This window comes from Lonchura striata, chromosome 1 (genome assembly GCF_046129695.1).
Source record: "Lonchura striata isolate bLonStr1 chromosome 1, bLonStr1.mat, whole genome shotgun sequence".
NCBI classification, from domain to species: Eukaryota; Metazoa; Chordata; class Aves; order Passeriformes; family Estrildidae; genus Lonchura; species Lonchura striata.
In genome coordinates, this window is record NC_134603.1 from 16,801,041 (window position 1) to 16,820,539 (window position 19,499).

Below are 19,499 nucleotides of genomic sequence, written 5' to 3' on the forward strand. Positions count from 1 at the left end.
GACTGCAGTATGTCCACAAAGCTGCTCCTACTCTCCCTCCTCACCAGAACAAAGGAAGAAAATAAGATGAAAAAACTCATGGGTTGAGATGAGAATGGGAGATAACTTACAAGTTATTGTCATAGACAAACAGACTCAACTAAAAAAAATTAATTTGATTTATTGACAAATAAAAACAAAGTAGGATGCTGAAAATTGAAAACAAAGCTAAAAAATTTCCTCCACCTCCTCTTTTCACCAGACCCCATTCCTTTATTCCAACCTCTTCTAACTTTTCCTTCACCTGAGCAGTAAGGGTGGATAGACAATGGGGAATGTGATTTGTGGCCAGTTCATAACATTTGGTCTTTGTCACTCCCTCCCCATGCTCTTCCCCTGATTTAGTGTGGAGTCTTCTGCATTGGCTGTAGTTCTTTTAGACCTGCTCTAGCATGAGTCCTTTCCATGGGCTGTGGTCCTTCAGGAATGGACTGCTCCACTAGCTGCAGGTCCTTTCAGGGCTTATCCACTTTCTGCAACGTGGGAGCATCCACAGGCTCCAGCAGAGATTTCCATGTGCTGCAGACAGCCAGCCTGCTTCCCTGTGACCTTCACCATGGGCTGCAGGAGCATGTCTGCTCTGTCACCTGGAGTGCCTCTTCCCCTTCTTTCTCTGACCTTCATGTTTGCAGGGCTGCTTCTCACATATTTTTATTGATCTTCTGTCACAGTTCCTTTGCAGCAATTTTTTACTCTTTCTTAAATATGTTTTTGCAAGGGCACTACCATTGTTTCTGGTGGGTTCAACTTTGACCAGAAGCAGGTCCTTCTTAGAGCTGGCTCTGTCCAATATGGGAGCAGCCTCTTCTCACAGAGGTCACTTCTGCAGACCCCTGACTACCAAAACCTTGTTGTCTAAGCCCAGTACAAATGTATTAAATGAGTTTTGGAGCAAGCCCTGCTTTGTGTTCATCGAGTTGATATGGGAAATGTTTTGTGTGTGTGTTTGCCAGAGAACAGTATTTGTTCTGCATTTTGGGATTGAGGTTTTTTGTGTGTTTGGTTTTAGTCTGTTATATCATCCTTTTGGAAAGATATAGTTGCCTAGTCTCAGAAGGGAATAACTGATCGAACTAGAAAGAAGCAGGTTGAAGGATCATTGGACCAGAAGCTTGTGAAAGAAAACAAGCCACATAAGTAAGTCTTGGTAACTGTTTCTCTAGAGAATTTCCTTTTTGTTCTGTTCTATGACCTTCTGAAAAAGGCAAAAGCAAGATAGAACTAACTGTCTTACATCTTGACTAGATGTTTAGCTCAGCAAAACTGAAAAAGTTTAAGTGGCAATAAAGTTGCTATCAAATTAAAACCTTGGTAGTGATCTATAGTCACATGTATATTCAGAACATGGAACAATTATGAAAGGTATCAGAGGACAAATTTATTGATTGCCATTAAAGAAGTGTTGCAGAGCTGGTGAAGGTTGTCTTGATCAATAGATTTGAAAGGTTCAACAGATAATATACTAGGTGCAAATAGATTCACTATTGTCACAGACCAACTCTGAATGTATCATAGATACACTCTTGATATTAACTTCAACAGACAGAAGTCCAACAGGTTTGGACTTCTATCTGCACACATTTACCATTAAAGATGAAAAGAAGACCACTATTTATAACAAAAGGATCAAAATTATCTGTATAATGCTGCCTCCCATATTGCCAGAAAAATATTCCTTGAATTAGTTCATTTTCATTTATATATTCTTCAAAAGCATACTGAGAATTGAAGCTATTTAGTCCAGTGAAACATTTTATTTTCCTAAAGGTTTTCTAAAGTGGAGTGAAAGGCCTTAGTCAAATCATCAATGACAAAAATGAGATTCCTGTTACTTATATTATTAAAACATGGTATTGCATGTTCTTATCATAACCTAGAATATTTCGTAAACATCAAAGAAACACATTCTCTAGGATGTGTAAGGATTAACAACATCCTTACATTTTATTTAGTCTGTGGAAGAAAACCAGTCATTTTAAAATAAGAAAGGCTTCTACCACTTAAATAAAGATAATTCAGACACAGAAATTATAGTATTTTTGTAACTGCTAATAAATGGATTTTAATTTTAATGCTACCTTAAAAATTACTTCAGACATTTCTGCATATGGTGATTGCCCATTCACATTTTTTTTCCTTTTGACACATCAAGCAGTAACCACTGGTTTAAGGAGTATTCGGTGTATTCACATTGAAAGTGTTCATGTAAAGGATTGCATATGAGAACCCAGGGTTTGGTCTGGGGTCTTGTGTGGTGGTAAAGCTTCTCCTCCAACCCGTGTTCCCAAAGAAAAACTCCGCAGCCTCTTCTTGTTCGGTCTCAAGATGATTTATTGCTAGTTATCTAACAGATTAGGTTCTCGGGCTGTGGCCCTTTGGTCAGTGGCCCAGGCAGAGGCACACACACTCCTGACACCCTCACTGGTGTCTTCTTCTTCTCTCTCCCCGCCCAGGGCTGCTGCTATCTTTTATAAGATATATTACGTATAACATGTTTACAATTATTCCCCAATACCTATTACCTACGTTGCTGCCAAGTGTTTTTCAATTCTAAACCAATCTGTGAGTGCCAACATCACCAAGAACATGGAGGTAAGGAAGAAGAAAGAAGAAGGATGGGTTCAGCCCACTTTCCTCCATCTTAGAACTTCTGACCCCCATGTACAAAGTAAAAACCCCCCTGTACATGCACTAAAACCCCCCTGTATACTACCAAAAAATATTTCCCTCTACTTTGTGACTGCATTTACTACACTATCTAGCATTTTGTGACTGCCTGTTCCACCTTCAAAGTTGGTAATTCATTCCATGGTTCAAACTCGAAATCACAGCTAAATCCAGCTGCCTGCTGGGGTCCAGACTGCGTCTGACCATGGCCTGGAACCTCTAAAACTGTCTGAGAGACATTTTGAGTTCCCACAATTGCAGACTTAGATAAAATTCCTTACCATTACTTTTCCATCTATTCTTCCTTGAGAGTGCCTAGTGTCTGTAGTTCCATAAGGAAAGCTAATAATGTAGTTGTCTGCTACTAAAAGTTATACTAAGGGAGAACTGATGAAATTAATAGATATTTTCTCTCTTTAAAAAAAAAAAAAACTATTTCTTGTGGTTTAATTATGTGATATAGCACACCAGAATGTCAGGCTGCATTTTACACTTTACATTTAAAAAGTTACATGAAATGTTCTTCAAATTATTCAGTGATCCATCTTTGGTCCAGTTAGAGTCATGTACATTGAGGAAAAGTCATCCTGAATTAGTTTGCTATGCCCCAATGCTCCAGATTGAAGTAGCTGCATAATAAAAGCAAACATAATATGCCTCCTTCCATCCCATTGTCTAGGTTCATGGTAGAGGGACATTAGCTGAAGAAGAGAGATGTGATTGATTAAAAGCTAGACGGTTTGGGAAGCAAAGGGGATTGAACAGGCAGACAGGAATGCAAGGATACATATACACACTGCAGTTTCAGAACACAATATCTCTCTTGACATGCATCTTCACATCAAAATTATACTGAAACAAAGCAAGTATCACCTCAATATGACTGAAGGAGAAAGACCAAACTGACAGGGCTTGGGACAGTATAGTTATGAAAGTAACAGAAATCTCTTGAGGCAGCATAGATAAAATACAAATATGGTCGCTAATTCTCACAACTTTAACTGAAATTCTTTAAGTGATAAAATACCAGCTGTTTTTGCAAGCAAATCTGGAATTTAACAAGATACTATGATTTAACAGCATTTCAACAGAAATTTAGGAAATATCCCAGTTTTTGTTAATTTTTAATATGAATGAGATGTCTCACAGTGTGGTTAAATTGTGTGGATAATGTTCCACATAACAGTTCATTTTCTAAACATAAAATAAGAGAGTAACTTATTTTATTTGAGGTGGTTATTATTTAAAGCCCCACAGGGCTCATTCATTAGCCAGGCCAACTTATTTCTGGGTGACTAGTAAATAGCTCAACTTTAGATATGGAACACAGTCCTGAATAGAAAGAGAAGGAATATGTATATCCATAACATCTATAAGTACCTAAAATATATAACAGAATGTAGTTATGAAATCTATTATGCTAGTAGTAGAGAAGTTCAGATAAATTAAATTATGGAATAAAAATCATGTAGATATATCTGCCGTCCCTCTGAAAAATCTATTGTCATGAAGAATGGTCGTAACTTGTTTTCTTTATACCAGAAATATTGAGTGTTTGTGATAAACATAAAACATTACTTTTAACGGTGTCTGCCATTGTTTTCTTACTTCATTCTCAGAGGACCTTCATCTGAGCTTCCTATGATGTAGTTAGAAAAATCATCCTTCTTTAATTAATTATCCCTATTTTTTTCTTTGTGAAATGTTTACATTCTGGCTCATCAATTTATATGATCAAGAAATGAGAAGTATCCTAACAACTGGCACAATTCAGCAAGGGCAAAGAAATTTATTGACACCTACATAGTAGGGAAATAAAACCTCTTATTTTATAGATTTATTTTCTCCACGTAGAATTTGAACAGAATAGAACTGACTCTATACCCTTGAATAGCTGTTCTGTATAACACATTATAGACTAAACATCTCATGAATTCATATAGGGAAAAGACTGTATGCTTAAATCCTCCTCATCATCTCCTTTCCTCCTTTGCATACCTGTTTCTTCTGTAGAGGAACCCAGGAACACAGAGAAGGTGCTGAAAACACTGTAATGGGTGTCTCACCTGGAGTAGTCAGGCACAGATGGAATTTTCTTATAGTTTGTCTATGGGCATCATTCCATTCTGCTTGTGTTTAAAAACAATGCAAGATTCATTCCCTATCTTTACACTTGCCAATTGCTAATAAAATAGCCCCACTACAGATTATGAAAGATTATTCTTTCTTATATTTTAGAAAAACAAGGAAAGAAAAGAAATAAATATGAAATAAATATAAAAACTATTTCTGGTCAGAAAGAGGGTGAGAAAATCACACTAGCTGTTCTAGGTAAAAATAGCGGTTAAGGGGAAAAAAAATTTTTTATATATCTGGATTTCCCAAGACATGGAATCTGATCAAAATCTGATCAAAATCTGATCATTAGAAGGAAGTAAGGGTATTGATAACCTTTAAAATACAACTGAAAATCACATGAAAATCGACATTTTATTTTCTCACAAATGAACTTCCATCCTTTGTTTATAAAAGTACTTACACTTTAACAGTAATAGGTAATACAAAAAACTATCTCTTTTATTTGAAGATACATACAAATATTGTAATATTTAGGAAAAGGATTGTTAGGTGATTCAGATTTCTGTTTCTTTACAGACTCCTAAATCCTATTACAAATAAATGTAACCAATCTCCAATCTATTATCATGTAAATTGGTTAAGAATCATATAAGATTGCTGAAATTGGTCCCAAACTGTTTGTCTGCTATGTATCTTTAAGATTTTGTTTGATTATACATACTATGAAGACACACGGTGTAATTTGCATTCTTTATTACCCTGATTTACACTGATAAATGTATATGTTCTTAATTCATAAGTTATTAGCTTCTATTTTTCCAATTTCTTCTTTTTCTGTGTCTTTTCTTCTTAATATTTAAGTTTGAATTTTCAGGATAATATAGATGATTGATTCTCTCTGAATGTCAGGTGCCCACCAAAGTGGCTCTATCACTCTGCTCCTCAGCAGGATGGGGGAGATTAAATATAACAAAAGGTTTATGGATCAAGATAAGACCAGAGTTACCAGTCACCATGGGATGCAAAACAGTCTTGACTTGGAGAAATCAATTTAATTTGCTGCCATGCCAAACAAAATCAGAGTAGGATAATGAGAAATAAAGAACTTAAATTTAAACACTTTCCTCGTGCTCCCCCTCCCAACTCCTCCCTTCTTCTTGGTCTTAACTTTATTCCAGAATTCTCTCTCTTCCTCTCAGTGGCACAGGAGAGCAGGAAATGGGGACTGGTTAGTTCATCACCCGCTGTCTCTGCTGTTGCTTCCTCTTCATGGGGAAGGACTCCTCATACTTTTCCTCTGCTCCAGCACGAGGTTCCTCCCATGGGGGGGCAGTTTTCCACAAACTTCTCCAACATGGGCTCTTCCCACAGGCTGCAGTTCCTTCCAATGTGCTTTACCATGGGTCCCTTTCATGGGCACAGTCCTTCCACTATCAAAACCTTGTCACGCAAACCTGAAGATGATTATACTAACACTGGTCCCTTGGCCTTTGCAAGCAAAAGATACACAAATTGCTTTCCTTATTTGAGATATTCAAGAACTGCCTGGACACAATCCTGGGCAACATGTCTGGGATGACCTTGCTTGAGCAGGGAGGTTGGACCAGATGACTCACTGTGCTCCCTTTCAGCCTCACCTAGTCTGTGATTCTGTGAAATATACAATGGTATATTTTTCTAAATTTTTGTAAAAGAAAATCCTGCATTGGGAACATAAGCACAACAATTTCACAACTAAGTTAGATATATGTATTCAGTAATGTGTATATAAATTGTACATACCATGGTATTTCAAAGTGAGATTACATAAATTTTTAACGCATTATCTTGCAAAATGTCAGTGTGTCAATATATGGTGGTGAATGCCTGTAGCTTTTGCATAAAGAATTCAAATATCAAACAGCAAGTTTTATCTGTTTTGAATCACATACTTGAAATTTCTTTTCACATGCTAGTATTTAGTTCATCCAGTATTCTTTGTTTCAAAAAATACAATATAATGAATGCAAATGCTCTTTTACTAATGACTAAACAAATCTAGTTGTGTGTCATATTTCCTTTGATGCAGTTAGTAAAACAAATAATGAGCATTATTCTGAGATGTTGTTAAAGTTAAGAATGTTTGGTCTTGCTTGGCGTTCCCCTGAATGACTACAGATTTTTAATCTCTGCTGAAGTGATAGCAAGTATTGCACTTTTCCAGTGTGCACTAGTGATCTCCTTTCTTTCAAATTTGTTTTAATTATAGGAATCACATTCTTATATTTTATTTATTCTTGAGTTACAGGGACAGAAAGATAGACAAGTTATCTCTTCAAACCCTAACTCCAGTGCATTTCTGTCAAAATGCATTTGTGTAGTAAGTGACTATTTATTTTCCCCAAGGCCCCCTTTAGTCACCTCCAAAACGGGCTTGTCCTTCATACAAAAAAGAGGGGTAAGAGAAAAAAAACATTCCTATCTTCCTGTACTAGGGGCTATTGTAGCCTGGGGCTCTCCCTTCAGTACATCACTAGTTAGAAATCTATAAAATCTTTCAATGAGATATACAAAAGTAGTGTAAGGATAATTTAAAATGAAAGGAAATGGTTATTTTAACTTTCTTTATATTATTTTTTTACTTTTCCCATAACCTGATATGTTTTCTAGATATTTCTTGTTAGAATACTTTGGCAATTATTAACTTAATTCAGTGCTGTGAAACTGCTAACTGTATAGATATTTTTAGGACAATTGCTTTTTTCAAACTTAGTATCCTAAATAGTTTCAACAGGAGTTTATCTTTTAATAAAAAGATGACTTTCTAACATCACCAGAAATCAGCCTTCCTTTTACTGTTAATGATCTTCTTTGTGAAATAATTTCTGAAAACAAAAATTTATTTTCTCTTCTATTTCAAAAAACTTAAAACACAAAATAATACGCCTGATTCATTGTTAACACATTTAATAAATTTTCTTTATGAGTAGAGGTTATCTTCCCTTTTTATAAGGCTACAAAAGAAAAAAAGGACTATTTACCAGAAATAATATTAGCATAAGGTGTTTTTTTTTTTCCTTAGGCACAAATAGTAATATTTATCTTTTGTATCACAGTGGTAGTTATCACAGGAAACAAATATCCATCATAGCTATCTCTTTGTAGCTAAAATGAAGCACAAATATCAAGAAGCAGAATGAATAATAAAAGAGACAAAAACCAATATGTAACACTACAATGTAACCAAAATGTAAAATAAAATATGAAAATGTGCTTAACCAACAAATTTACTTTAGACTCTTCAAGATAGCTGATATATATAATAAACATATTCCAAATCCTTACACTAATATACTACAGAAATAGTGTTTCTAAATTAAAGTATACTCTATAACAATTTCTGCTGGGAATTGCACCTTTTTTTACATCTGTGTTACATGAAAGAGAGCATGATAATTACTAATATTTTAGTCCAACAAATACACTAAGCAGTGGACTCTTACATGCAGTTTTATTGATAGGCATTCAAGTTATATTCCGGAAGAGTAGCCATATACCTTCTCTTTCTCTTCACTATTTGGTGCCTCACACTGAAATTTCCAATTTTATAGTTGTAGAGATTTTATGTTTTAATTATGGCATTAATAATTAAGTTGTCTGAAAATTTAGTGTTTTTCTGCTAATCGTAAAACTACAGCAAATTATTTCTATTTATCATGAATGAATTATTTACAATGAGGGACTAGTATGAGTTTTTCAAGAAGAGGCTCTGTCAGGCTCTGAACCTAACTGTGGAGCCTTCCCCATCTATCCTCCCTGTTGCCTTGTGGCCTCCCTGGATCATGATCATCACTGTAGCCACACACTGCTACACCTAACTTCTTAGGAATTTTTGAAACAAAATATGTAGTGCAGGGAAGCTGAAACATAAGTGGTAGAACTAGCAGTAAAAAGTGTGATTTTAATTTACTCCTTAGTGAATTAAAATAAATATGTATTTAAATAAATATTAATACACTTTCCTAAAATCATACTATTTAAATAGGATTATCTGACAAAGGCCCAGAATTAAGCTTGGCTTTTTCCTCTCTGTTTTAAAGAAAGTTTATTGACATTCTCTAAAGAAATCTAAGTATTTACACTTCAATTAAAAAAACAAACAACTAAACAGCAACAAAACCCCAAACAAAACATAAAATCAAATCAAATAATTTCTGCTCCCATGAAAAACTAAGTAATGACTGAAATAGTCTGTTTCAAATTCAGAGATGAACTGATGTTAATAAAAAATTTAGAAAGTGTATAAAAGTGTTGCAAGCAATGTATCCAGGAAAGTTTTAAAAGTAATTAAGGAAATATTTACTATACATTTAAATAAATAAAAATGGGGTTTAGGCATGGTTTAATTAATTTAAAACCATTATTCATACAACATTTTGTTCAACTTTGTTTATGAAAGCAAATTCAGCATAAGGCTATGGATGTACTCTGCCTAATGATTTTTTGAATGCAAAACCAGTTTCTTTAAGTCCTAAAAGGGATAGTTTTGGTGAGTTACAAATCTTTTCAAATTTGAGAAAAATGCATGGAATCTCTTGCCCAGCTACATCAGAATAGAAGCCCCAAAAGAGACTAAATTGAAGTATGTATAAGTACATTTACTGCTCAGTATATATTGTTTGAGAAAACTACAGTAAGTTACATGATGTAATCACTTTCTGGAGAACTAATTTATAAAATACATTTATTATAGAATGTATTTATTTTCCCAAATGAAATATGAAATTACTTAGATACTTAAGATAGTATTCATCTACCAGGACAGCCTAGAAAAACTTTATATTTCTTTTGCAGTTGCAAAAATGAGCAGTTCTTTAGGTTTGATATTAACAGTCCCATGAAAATTGAAAACAGAGGAATGAGTTTGTGTGTTCTTTGGGATAGCTTATGTTGTTTCCTCAGGAAAGCTGAACTTGTTTTTTTTTTTTTTGACATCTGTGATCTCATGATAAATTGAACCTGGTTTTATCCTTTTATAATAATGAATTATATCAATCCTTTCCTAGAACTCTTTGGAAAAAATACAAATAAACAAAAAGAAGTGATCATGTTTTTTTGTGCTTTTTATTCAATGGCTTTCTTTTTGTTATTGTTTTCTTTATCTAGACAGAATAATCAGGCCTTTCAAAACTGTGTGAAGTTTTTTTTTTTAATAATCTTCAACTCTTTTTCAGTCTTTCATTAAAATGGAATATTCTTTATTTGTTTTGTGTCACATTTTAATTGTATTTAGAACGTTAATATCTGAAAGCTTTGAGAAATCAAGTGTATGCTGCTGAAAATATTACCCTAGAAAAATTGTTTGAGTTATAATCAAAACACTTGCTATTCTGTTTTTTTCCTTTTATTCAAACTATCATATATGGAAATGTGAGAAAAAGAGAAAAAACTTCAAGTCCGTTAAAGAGAAAACATCAAATTATGGGACAGAGATATTGTTGCTGTCATTACTTGTACATTTTTAGAAGATTCTTCCATGCCTGTAACCAATGAAAGTTCAAAACAGGATGCAGCTTGAGAGAATATCATAGCTCAAATATTTGTAGAAATAGTAATCATTCAGATTCCTTGCAGTTAAGGCTACTGAGGTAAAATGTTATTTGACTATAGATAAATTATTTTGTGCATAAGTTTACATAATGTATGTGTATAAAAATTGTATATTTATGCCTATCCTCATTTTTATTATGGACAATTCATTTGGTGCATCCACTGCCTTATATTCTGTGTCATTGTCATCTCAATTTGAACTGTATTACAACATGGATGGTTCTTACACATTGGGGAGCTGGTCTCTGTCTCTACTTTTAAGAGTTCATGTTCTACTAGCAGAATTTTACTCAATGATATTACTTTTACTCAATGATTTAAAATTTTATGAAATAAAATAGGGTAGAAATACTTTTCCTCATATCCTTTTATTTTCAAGTATTTTATAAACACAAAGAATTTTGATTTTTCTAATCCCTTCTAGTGGTTTAACTGTAGCCAATAACTAAGCCCAACACAACCACTCACTCATTCCTCCTGGTGAGATTCCTAAGCAAAATTTCCTCCCTAAGAACCTGGGGTATAGAATCACACTCAGTGGTGCATTTTGACAGCTGTTCTTATGTAGATGATTTTAATTTACTTAGAATTTTCTACATGTCAGCATATGCATGCAGCAAGTTTGCTTTATTCTTCTATAAATAAATTCCTTATTTATTTCAACAGAAATTGAAAAAGAAAGCTGTGGGGATCCTGGAACACCATTGTATGGTATTAGAGAAGGGGACGGATTTTCTAATCGTGATGTTTTAAGGTTTGAGTGTCAGTTTGGATTTGAATTAATTGGAGAGAAATCTATCATTTGCCAAGAAAACAACCAGTGGTCTGCAAACATACCAATCTGTATTTGTATGTATCAAATATTTTCTTCTTATTATTTTTAACGCATTTTGATAAGATTTACTTATAGGTAATTATTTGTGTGATTGATTTTGGAGTTAGTAAAATGCTATTAACTCTCGTGACAGGATGAATTTACTTTTTCTTTGCAGGTTTGCCTGATGTACATGCCCAAGGAATAGGTTCTAAAACTGCTAAAACATTTTTTTCTCATACTAACTCTTAAAAAAAATCTCTTTGTGTGATTTGATGAAGTAGTTTGTTATTGGCTTTTTTGGGTAGGATTCTGTTGATTTTATTATGTAAATTTTGTATGATAAAATTTTGATAGCTAGCCTTATAAATTTATATATTTCCACAGATTAGAAATTGCTGAATTAAAATTGAGTGTTAAAATTATTTACATTTCCCCCATGTATTTTATATAAATACCTATTAGCACTTAAATTATCATAAATATTTATAGCTCTCTTCCAGTTGCATTATACAGCATAAGTAAAACTTTTGCATTATATAGCATAAGTTGTATTATATAGCACAGGTATTTACAATGTTGTGATATTTATTTGTGGCAGCACCTTTCTTAAGTTTTCCACTAAACAGTATGGATCAAATATATTCAGGATGCAATCAGTTGCTTTCATCTCTGCAACTCAGTTTAATATGGCTCAGCTGAATTTATTGAATATAATTTGTTATCCTGATAACAACAAAACATCATGTCTCTTTGAGGTTTCTTAATTTCTTGAGCCTCTGTGTGAACAACAAATGATAAGGGCACTATTGACTTTCTGCCCCTTTAATGTGCTTAGTGGGAGGTCTGCTCATCTAAGCAGTTCCCTACAAGAGAAAATAAGTGGTGCCAAGTGATTGTTATCAAGGGTAAATTGTAAGGACTGCCATGGATTTCCAATGAAACAAATACATTCTTTATTTCTTGTGGGGTCTACTTGAGAGGTATTTTTATTGAGAGGAAGGAAATATGAAGATTGAAAAAACAACCTTCTTTCCAGATTCACATATCACCACAAATAATGGATTATTCAGTTGAAGTACTCACCAAGTTTTAAGATTTCTTACAAAAAACTTAGCACTAAAATTGAAGTGTTTTATTCCATTGTCTAATTTATCTCTCCATTTTTTGGCAGTTCCTTGTCTTTCCAATTTCACTGCACCGATGGGAACAGTTCTTTCACCTGATTATCCAGAGGGATATGGGAATAATTTAAACTGTATCTGGACAATAATTTCAGACCCTGGGAGTCGAATTCATCTCTCCTTTAATGACTTTGACTTGGAATCTCAGTTTGACTTCCTTGCAGTTAAAGATGGCGACTCTGTAGATTCCCCCATAATTGGAACGTTTACTGGTGCTGAAGTTCCTTCCCATCTTACCAGTAATGGTCATATTTTGCGTCTGGAATTTCAAGCTGACCATTCCATGTCAGGACGTGGATTTAACATCACTTATAACAGTGAGTAATTGTAGTTTTTTGTGTGTGTGTGGTTTTGTTTTCAACATACAGTCTAGGAGATAAGCTTAAGTATTTAAAAATTATTCTATGTTAATACATCTTCAAGTAAATTTTATATACCTAAAAATTCCTAATATAGATGTCTGGATTATTGTTCAAATACTGTGCTAGGGCTGAAAATACATATATTGTTCTCATTTATTGCTTTAGAGATCATTGTGATAGGAGTGTTTGGCAGGCTGACAATCAGGCTAGTTCCAAATTGTAAAACAGGACTTTACTAAATTTTCTGACAGTGCAATGCCACATAATATTTATCACCACCACTGCCTGTACAAAACTGTTCTTGAAAAATCATATGTTCAGCTGTGAATGTATGTAATATCCTGGAGCTGATGGCTGCAGTCTTTGCTAGCTCCTAGCCACTGCAGTTCAGTGAGTAGCCATAGGAGCTCTTTGATCAGTCAAACCACAATAGACATGTCTTTTTTTTTTTTTTTTTTGCTGTTTTACCTACCTTACTTACTGACCACATAATACTAATTGAAGGTGATATCAAATATACTCTCAAACACTAACTACCATTAGCATTTATTAATCTTTTTGCTGCCAAAACTGTTACATTTCTTCTGAAACACATATGAAGAACTGCCTACCTTGCAATGATAGCAAGTAATTTGGTATTTATTCCACACTAAAATCCAGACAGGATATAATCCCAGCAAGATACGCTGTGAAGCATTCCTGGGAGCTTATGCAAAATTAAATTTTGTCACTCCAGCAGAATCCTGAAGTATTAGACTTGCTGCTATGTATAAAGTGTGATAGGAAAAAAAGAGCATCTAGTAGGGGGTACCCTCCAACCAGAGCTTCTCCACCTCATCAGTCCCCTCACATCTAGATATTTGGATTTCTTTCTTTTTCTTTCTTTCTTTCTGGTGGTAGGGATAGCAGAGTTTTCCATGCCAACAGATAGATAAAATAAGCAAAATACAATAAATACAAAATGTGATGTCATGTGTAATTAGTCCCATTCCTGTCTTTCTCCATGACATCTCAGCATATATATAATTCCAGAGGCTTGCTTGAGATGTAAGAGAATATACAACAACATGATTTGAAGGGGAGCATATCTCCCTCCCTGTGTTACTGTGGACTGTATGAAAAAATACTTTGTTGTTAGGGTTTTTTACTCTTAAAAAGCCTAAACTAACCCTTAAATCAATAAGAAAATGAGAGATTAAGTGAGGTTGGTAATTCTGAGACCCAGACTTCACATTTTTCTCAAACAAATGTTAACAGTTAATATTATTTTCATAAAAATTCAAGGACTTAATTCCCCTGTGGCTGTTTATTTTTCTCACATCATCTTTCACCTCTCCATCTTTTTTTCTCTTTTTGTTTTTGTTTTGGTTTAGGTTGTCAGTCTTTCAGAGAATTATTTATTAAGATCTACATTAAACATTTCCTATCTCTGGGTAGGAAAGAGATAAACTGACACCAGATTGTTTTGTAAACATTATTTTTCTGATATTGTCTTGTATTTATGCTCTCAGCCCTCTGATTCCTCCTCAGATCATTTGTTACAAATATAGAATGTAAGCATGAAGAACGTGGTATCTTCTTACTGCTTTTTATAGGGACAGTCATCCTTGCAAACTAACCTTTGACTTGTAGCTACATATCTCCATACTGTAACTAAATATTGGAAGGTAGGGGGTTATTCAGAGCTATTGAAATATGAAATCAGCTATAAGGAACATGAGATACTGAATCCATATTTCTTTACAAAAGTTTTAACATCTGATCTTTATTTTCTTTTGTCTCATGTCCTTTTGACATTTATAACGGTTCTCTTTACTTTAAAGTTTCATTGTAGTTTGCTCAGTGCTGTCAAGCCTAAATCTTGTGCTATGAAAACCAAAATCAATTATTGGAGGATCTAAGGTAGTCTTCTAGGATAAAAATTAGAGCTGTGTATAATTGTATTTTCTCAAGTCATCCCATTTCACACAACTATAACTAAATATAGGTCAGATGTGTAGACTTTATAATGAAAATGAAAGATGGAGAAGATTAGCATGGAGTGAGTGCTCCTTATGCTTCATTCATATTTTGAAATGAACTAATTCATTAAATACTCTCAATACTTCAGATCTAACAATTCAGTGACACAGACATGTTAGTTATCAGACAAATTCTGCTTCTTTAAAAAATATGCAGACTTCTTTGGGCACATAGTAGTTTGATCATGTCATTTAAATTATACACCAATAGTATCAAGTGGTACAATTTTAATTGTAAAAAGAAGCAACAATCCAATATTAGCTTTTACCTGTTGTATATTGAAACTAATTAACTCTGAAAAGAATTTAACGCATTTATGTTTTTATTTGCTTTCATGGGTGTGTTTGTGCATGTGTTTGCTATACTCTGTAGCTAGAATACTTAAAGAAACAATACCTCCAAATAATCTCCCTACTATTTCTTCAGTAAAGACAGCTGCAATCTGATAAATTACAGAAGTAATCTTTCCATATTAAATAAAGACCAAAAGAGATGATAAAAAATGAGTGAATAGAAATTCAGTCTGTCTTAGCATTTGTAAGCCCAAAGTTAATTAAAAATATCTGTTTTCTGCTAATACTCCAGTTGATATATTCCAAAGCTATCAGTCTCTTTTTACTCCTTTCAAGAGTAAAAACAGTATATCACAGAAACAGTATGTCTTGATCAATCTTTTCTAATAAGGATGTAGGCTAGTAATGTAAATACCTTCATTAATGTTTTTGAGGCGTAGAATGGAGAATAAAACTGAATTTTACATAATCTAATTATTTAATGGTATTTCTCTGAAACTATTTTAATGCCTTTTTTTTTATTCCAGAAACATGTGTGGTCTCAGATAATTCCTCTCCCAGTAAAATCTCACATAAATCTAAATTTTGTTGGAATTAAGTAAAAATTAGATTTCAAGTGTGTCATTTTTGAGTTATTACACTAAGTCTAACAAGGATTTCCTACTTAGTTAAATTTTGGGACTATATTATAGAAATATGTTACTTGAAAATGGATGCTACAGAGAATCTTCCAATAAGCAAAGGAATAGGAACTGAAAGGCTGTGATTTTCTGGTTGGATAAGGAGGCAGAAAAGTGTTTTACTAGGTGCAGCAGAACAAAGGGACATAGCAACCTAAAACTGTATTGGTTTAAGTTGCTATGGAAATGCATACTCACACCTGATTCCTTGTTTCCCCTTTATATCCCAAATACAAGAGCTGTTAATGATATTTCTCATACCTGTGAAGATATTTATAAAGTCAGACATCCTCTAATCCTACCAGTAATAAGCTATATGCATTGAACTACTCAGTTCAAGGGAAAGTATGAGCCTTTTATCATATTTGTGACTCCTTTATGAATGCTTCCCACTTTGTGTATATCTTTGTTTAATTATGGAGAAAAGAGCTAGACATAATATTGAATATAATCACATACATTACAAGAAATAAATTTATATAGTCTCTTTGCTTCAGTATATATTTCCTAGCTTAAGTTAGAACAGGCAAAATGCAGTGTGATGACTGAAGCCATGTGACAGATAATGCATAATCACCTCTCATGACAAAGGAGTTAATTCAAAGGAAATTCAAAAATTGCTAGGTCCTCCAAAAACCAGACTCATGCTAACCTTCCTTTGAGCTGAGGTGGATGAGTATTTTGAGGTAGAAAGCATCTTCTAGATTGCTTGATTTATGCTTGCTGTGGACTTCTTTGAGCTGTTCCTCAGTGAGTGGGGTATAGGAAGTGCTGGGCAAAAATCTTTGAATAAGCTTGAATGACCATCTGTTTCTTATTATATATATATTTTTTGTTACTGTTTTTATTACAGCTGTTTAATTCTGTTAGCAAAAACATTATGAATTACATAGCATCCTGATGAAGTTTAAACTATAGACCTCTGATATCAGCCTAATTACTCCAAGACATTTCAGTCAGTGGACAATCCCAGATTATGTGTTTATAACTAAAAAGTGATGTAGTGAGGTTTATTGCTGTGTTCAAGTATGTTCTCACAGCACGTTTTTCCTGGCTATCATTCCTGTTAAGACTAGTACAAGTCTCAGAACTTCACAAGCTAGAAATCTTCAGAGTGTAGTGTACTAGAAATAAGTAGGAGTTTACGTGATGGTTCTGAAAAAGCTGCACTTATTTACACAGCTTTAAATCGTCTTTCACAATAGTTTTTAGTATGAAATATATTGTTGTTATTTTTTATTCCTTTAACTTTTGTTTTTTCTCTGATATGTTCATCTGAAAGTGTTCTACACTTATCAGCTGAAACTCTTAGTGGGGCAAACCACCAAAACAATTAACTGCACCAGTGGACCACTCCTTTCTAATCCTATTTGAAAAGACCTTTCAAAGCTGTGATGAGTTGTGATTAGCTAGATTCTTTCCCTTCTGTTTGTTGTTGTTTTTTAATGTAAAATGCATATTTTAGTCTTCTGAGTTAACAGTGAAATATCACCATTGCCCTGATCTGTGATTATATTTCCTGACATTTTTCCAGACATTGCTTCATATACCTGTACGGTCATAGCAGTTGATGAAGATAAATGCCAGAAAAACTGTATCTCCTCTTTACTTGTTCATAAGGAACTTTTCTGTGGTTTCCTGATTTGCTGATAATAAGTAAAATATTAATTAATTATATACCCATGTGTTCTTTTCCTTTTCATTCTAAGTCTAGTATTTAATATTACAGATCCACCATTAAGCTTTTTAGCAGCATCAGCAGATGGAATTTGGTTCATTGAATAATACAACTGTAGCCAGGCTAAGCTACAAGTGACTACTGGTGGTGGGACAGATTGTCTTTCACTATCTTGCCTCCCAAAGTCATTCTACGTAGTAAAATTTTCCACCTAGGAGCAGCAGTGGCAGCATTTCCTGAGCTGAAATATAGAGCAATGAATTGATTTTTCAACCTTAATAAACTGGTGTCACACACAAGCAAGATAAACCTGGAGTCAACAGCTATCTATATTTATAAATAACAATATTGAAAATCTATCTCTGGGTTGTCTGAAAGTAGTAAGAAAAACACACAATCAATGCTTTCCCTAAAAGTGATGACTGTGAACAAAGAATTGGAAAAGTTTTTGTAACTCCTCTGGAAAAGTATGAGATTTCATCACTTTTAATGCAATCTTTAATGGTAGACTATTATTCAATGAAAACACTATTTCCATTCCCAATATACATGCTATTGCCCAAGTCAAAATGTCGATAAATAAATGCATTCTCTTGTCAGTTATTATAATTTAAAATGCCTCTGTAATGGAACATCTGAGAAATCTTTTTACTAACTTATTGAGATATTACTTTTTAAAAAAAATTCATTAGGGGATTTGTATATGTTTTGTCTAGCAGACACATTAGTAAAATTATAAGGGGAAAAATTAAAAATTTTAAGGACTTAGTCGCTTTGATGTCTCCACATGTAAACATATTTATGAAGATACAATTTGCAGTCATCATATATAAGGAAGGTGGATATTTGTTCTCATTGAAAAATCTACATTTTAAGAAATATAAGATGTATGTGTACTATTATTCATCAATAAAACAAAATACAATAACTAACTACTACATATCATTTAATGATAATGCTATAAATATTACTTTGGTAATATCTGTTAGGAACATGGTCTTTCTTCTCCAAAAGTAAGGTATATTCTGTAGTAAAAGACATGAAGTGTCTTTGTCATAGATCTACATGTATACAGGGAAATTTTTTTTTCTTTCAGTTTATCCAGGCCTATACTTGAAATGTTCAACGTTTCAAGTTTTCTTTCTTTGGCCAACATAACCCTTTTTTTTTCACTGTTCGCCAGCTCTCAAAACAGGAAACAAATTAACTATGGTAGGTTCAAGCCCATGAAGGTCAGCATCGCTCAAATGATGTGATGGTGAATTGCATGTACAAAAGATGAGTTAAAGTTTTTGTATCATACATAGATGCTTGCCCTGCCCTTCTGAAGGAACATTCTGTCCCATTTTAACATTAAATAGGATGAGTGTTGTTGGAAAAGGAGAATTTAACCATCACTGAAATCTGCCAGCAACAAGCTGTCCAAGCTGAGATCCATGCTGGTATAACTTCATATTTTAAACAATTATTTATACTCTTTTGCATTTTCTGCTGTTGAGCAAGTTCTTGTTTCTTGTTTTTCCCTTCAGTTTCCTAATATAAATTGTTTGTTCTTACTAGCGAACAAAATCTTAAAAAAAGTTATCTTCCTTACAAGAGTTCTATGCCTCTACCACTTTTCTTTTTTTCCTCTTAAAAAGCATTTGGACATAATGAGTGCCCAGATCCTGGAGTGCCAATCAATGCTCGGCGTTTTGGCGATAACTTTCAGCTGGGGAGCTCAATTTCAGTTATATGTGAAGAAGGATTTATTAAAACACAAGGAACTGAAACAATTACTTGTATGCTAGTGGATGGAAAAGTAATGTGGAGTGGACCTATTCCTAAGTGTGGAGGTATGTATAATATTTCTTTCTAAATCAGCAGAATGCATTTCAAATTTTCACCAAAGGAAGTTGAGATTTTTGCAAATGAATAGCACAAAGCTTCTGCGATTGCTGATACAGTATTAGATTAGAATGAAGATGTTGATCTCTTTTGGGTGTTTGGCTATGGTATTTAAAACTATTTAGGATGTTTTAGCTCTCTGTTGCAGTACTTGTGTTTCTTCTATCCACAGGGACTCTAGGCTGGGGAAGACTCTCTTAGAAAT

The 19,499-nt window shown here is 33.7% G+C and overlaps 1 protein-coding gene across 2 annotated transcripts in view; it reads left to right on the forward strand.

The window, feature by feature from the left end:
- The window catches only part of CSMD3 (CUB and Sushi multiple domains 3), a 581,291-nt gene that overhangs the window by 309,533 nt on the left and 252,259 nt on the right, over positions 1-19,499 (forward strand). For both annotated transcript variants that reach the window (XM_077782368.1, XM_021546425.3), the window contains exons 14-16: positions 11,041-11,223; positions 12,363-12,689; positions 19,048-19,242. In XM_077782368.1, coding sequence (XP_077638494.1) covers positions 11,041-11,223; positions 12,363-12,689; positions 19,048-19,242 — 705 coding nt within the window. The remainder of the gene's footprint in view (positions 1-11,040; positions 11,224-12,362; positions 12,690-19,047; positions 19,243-19,499) is intronic.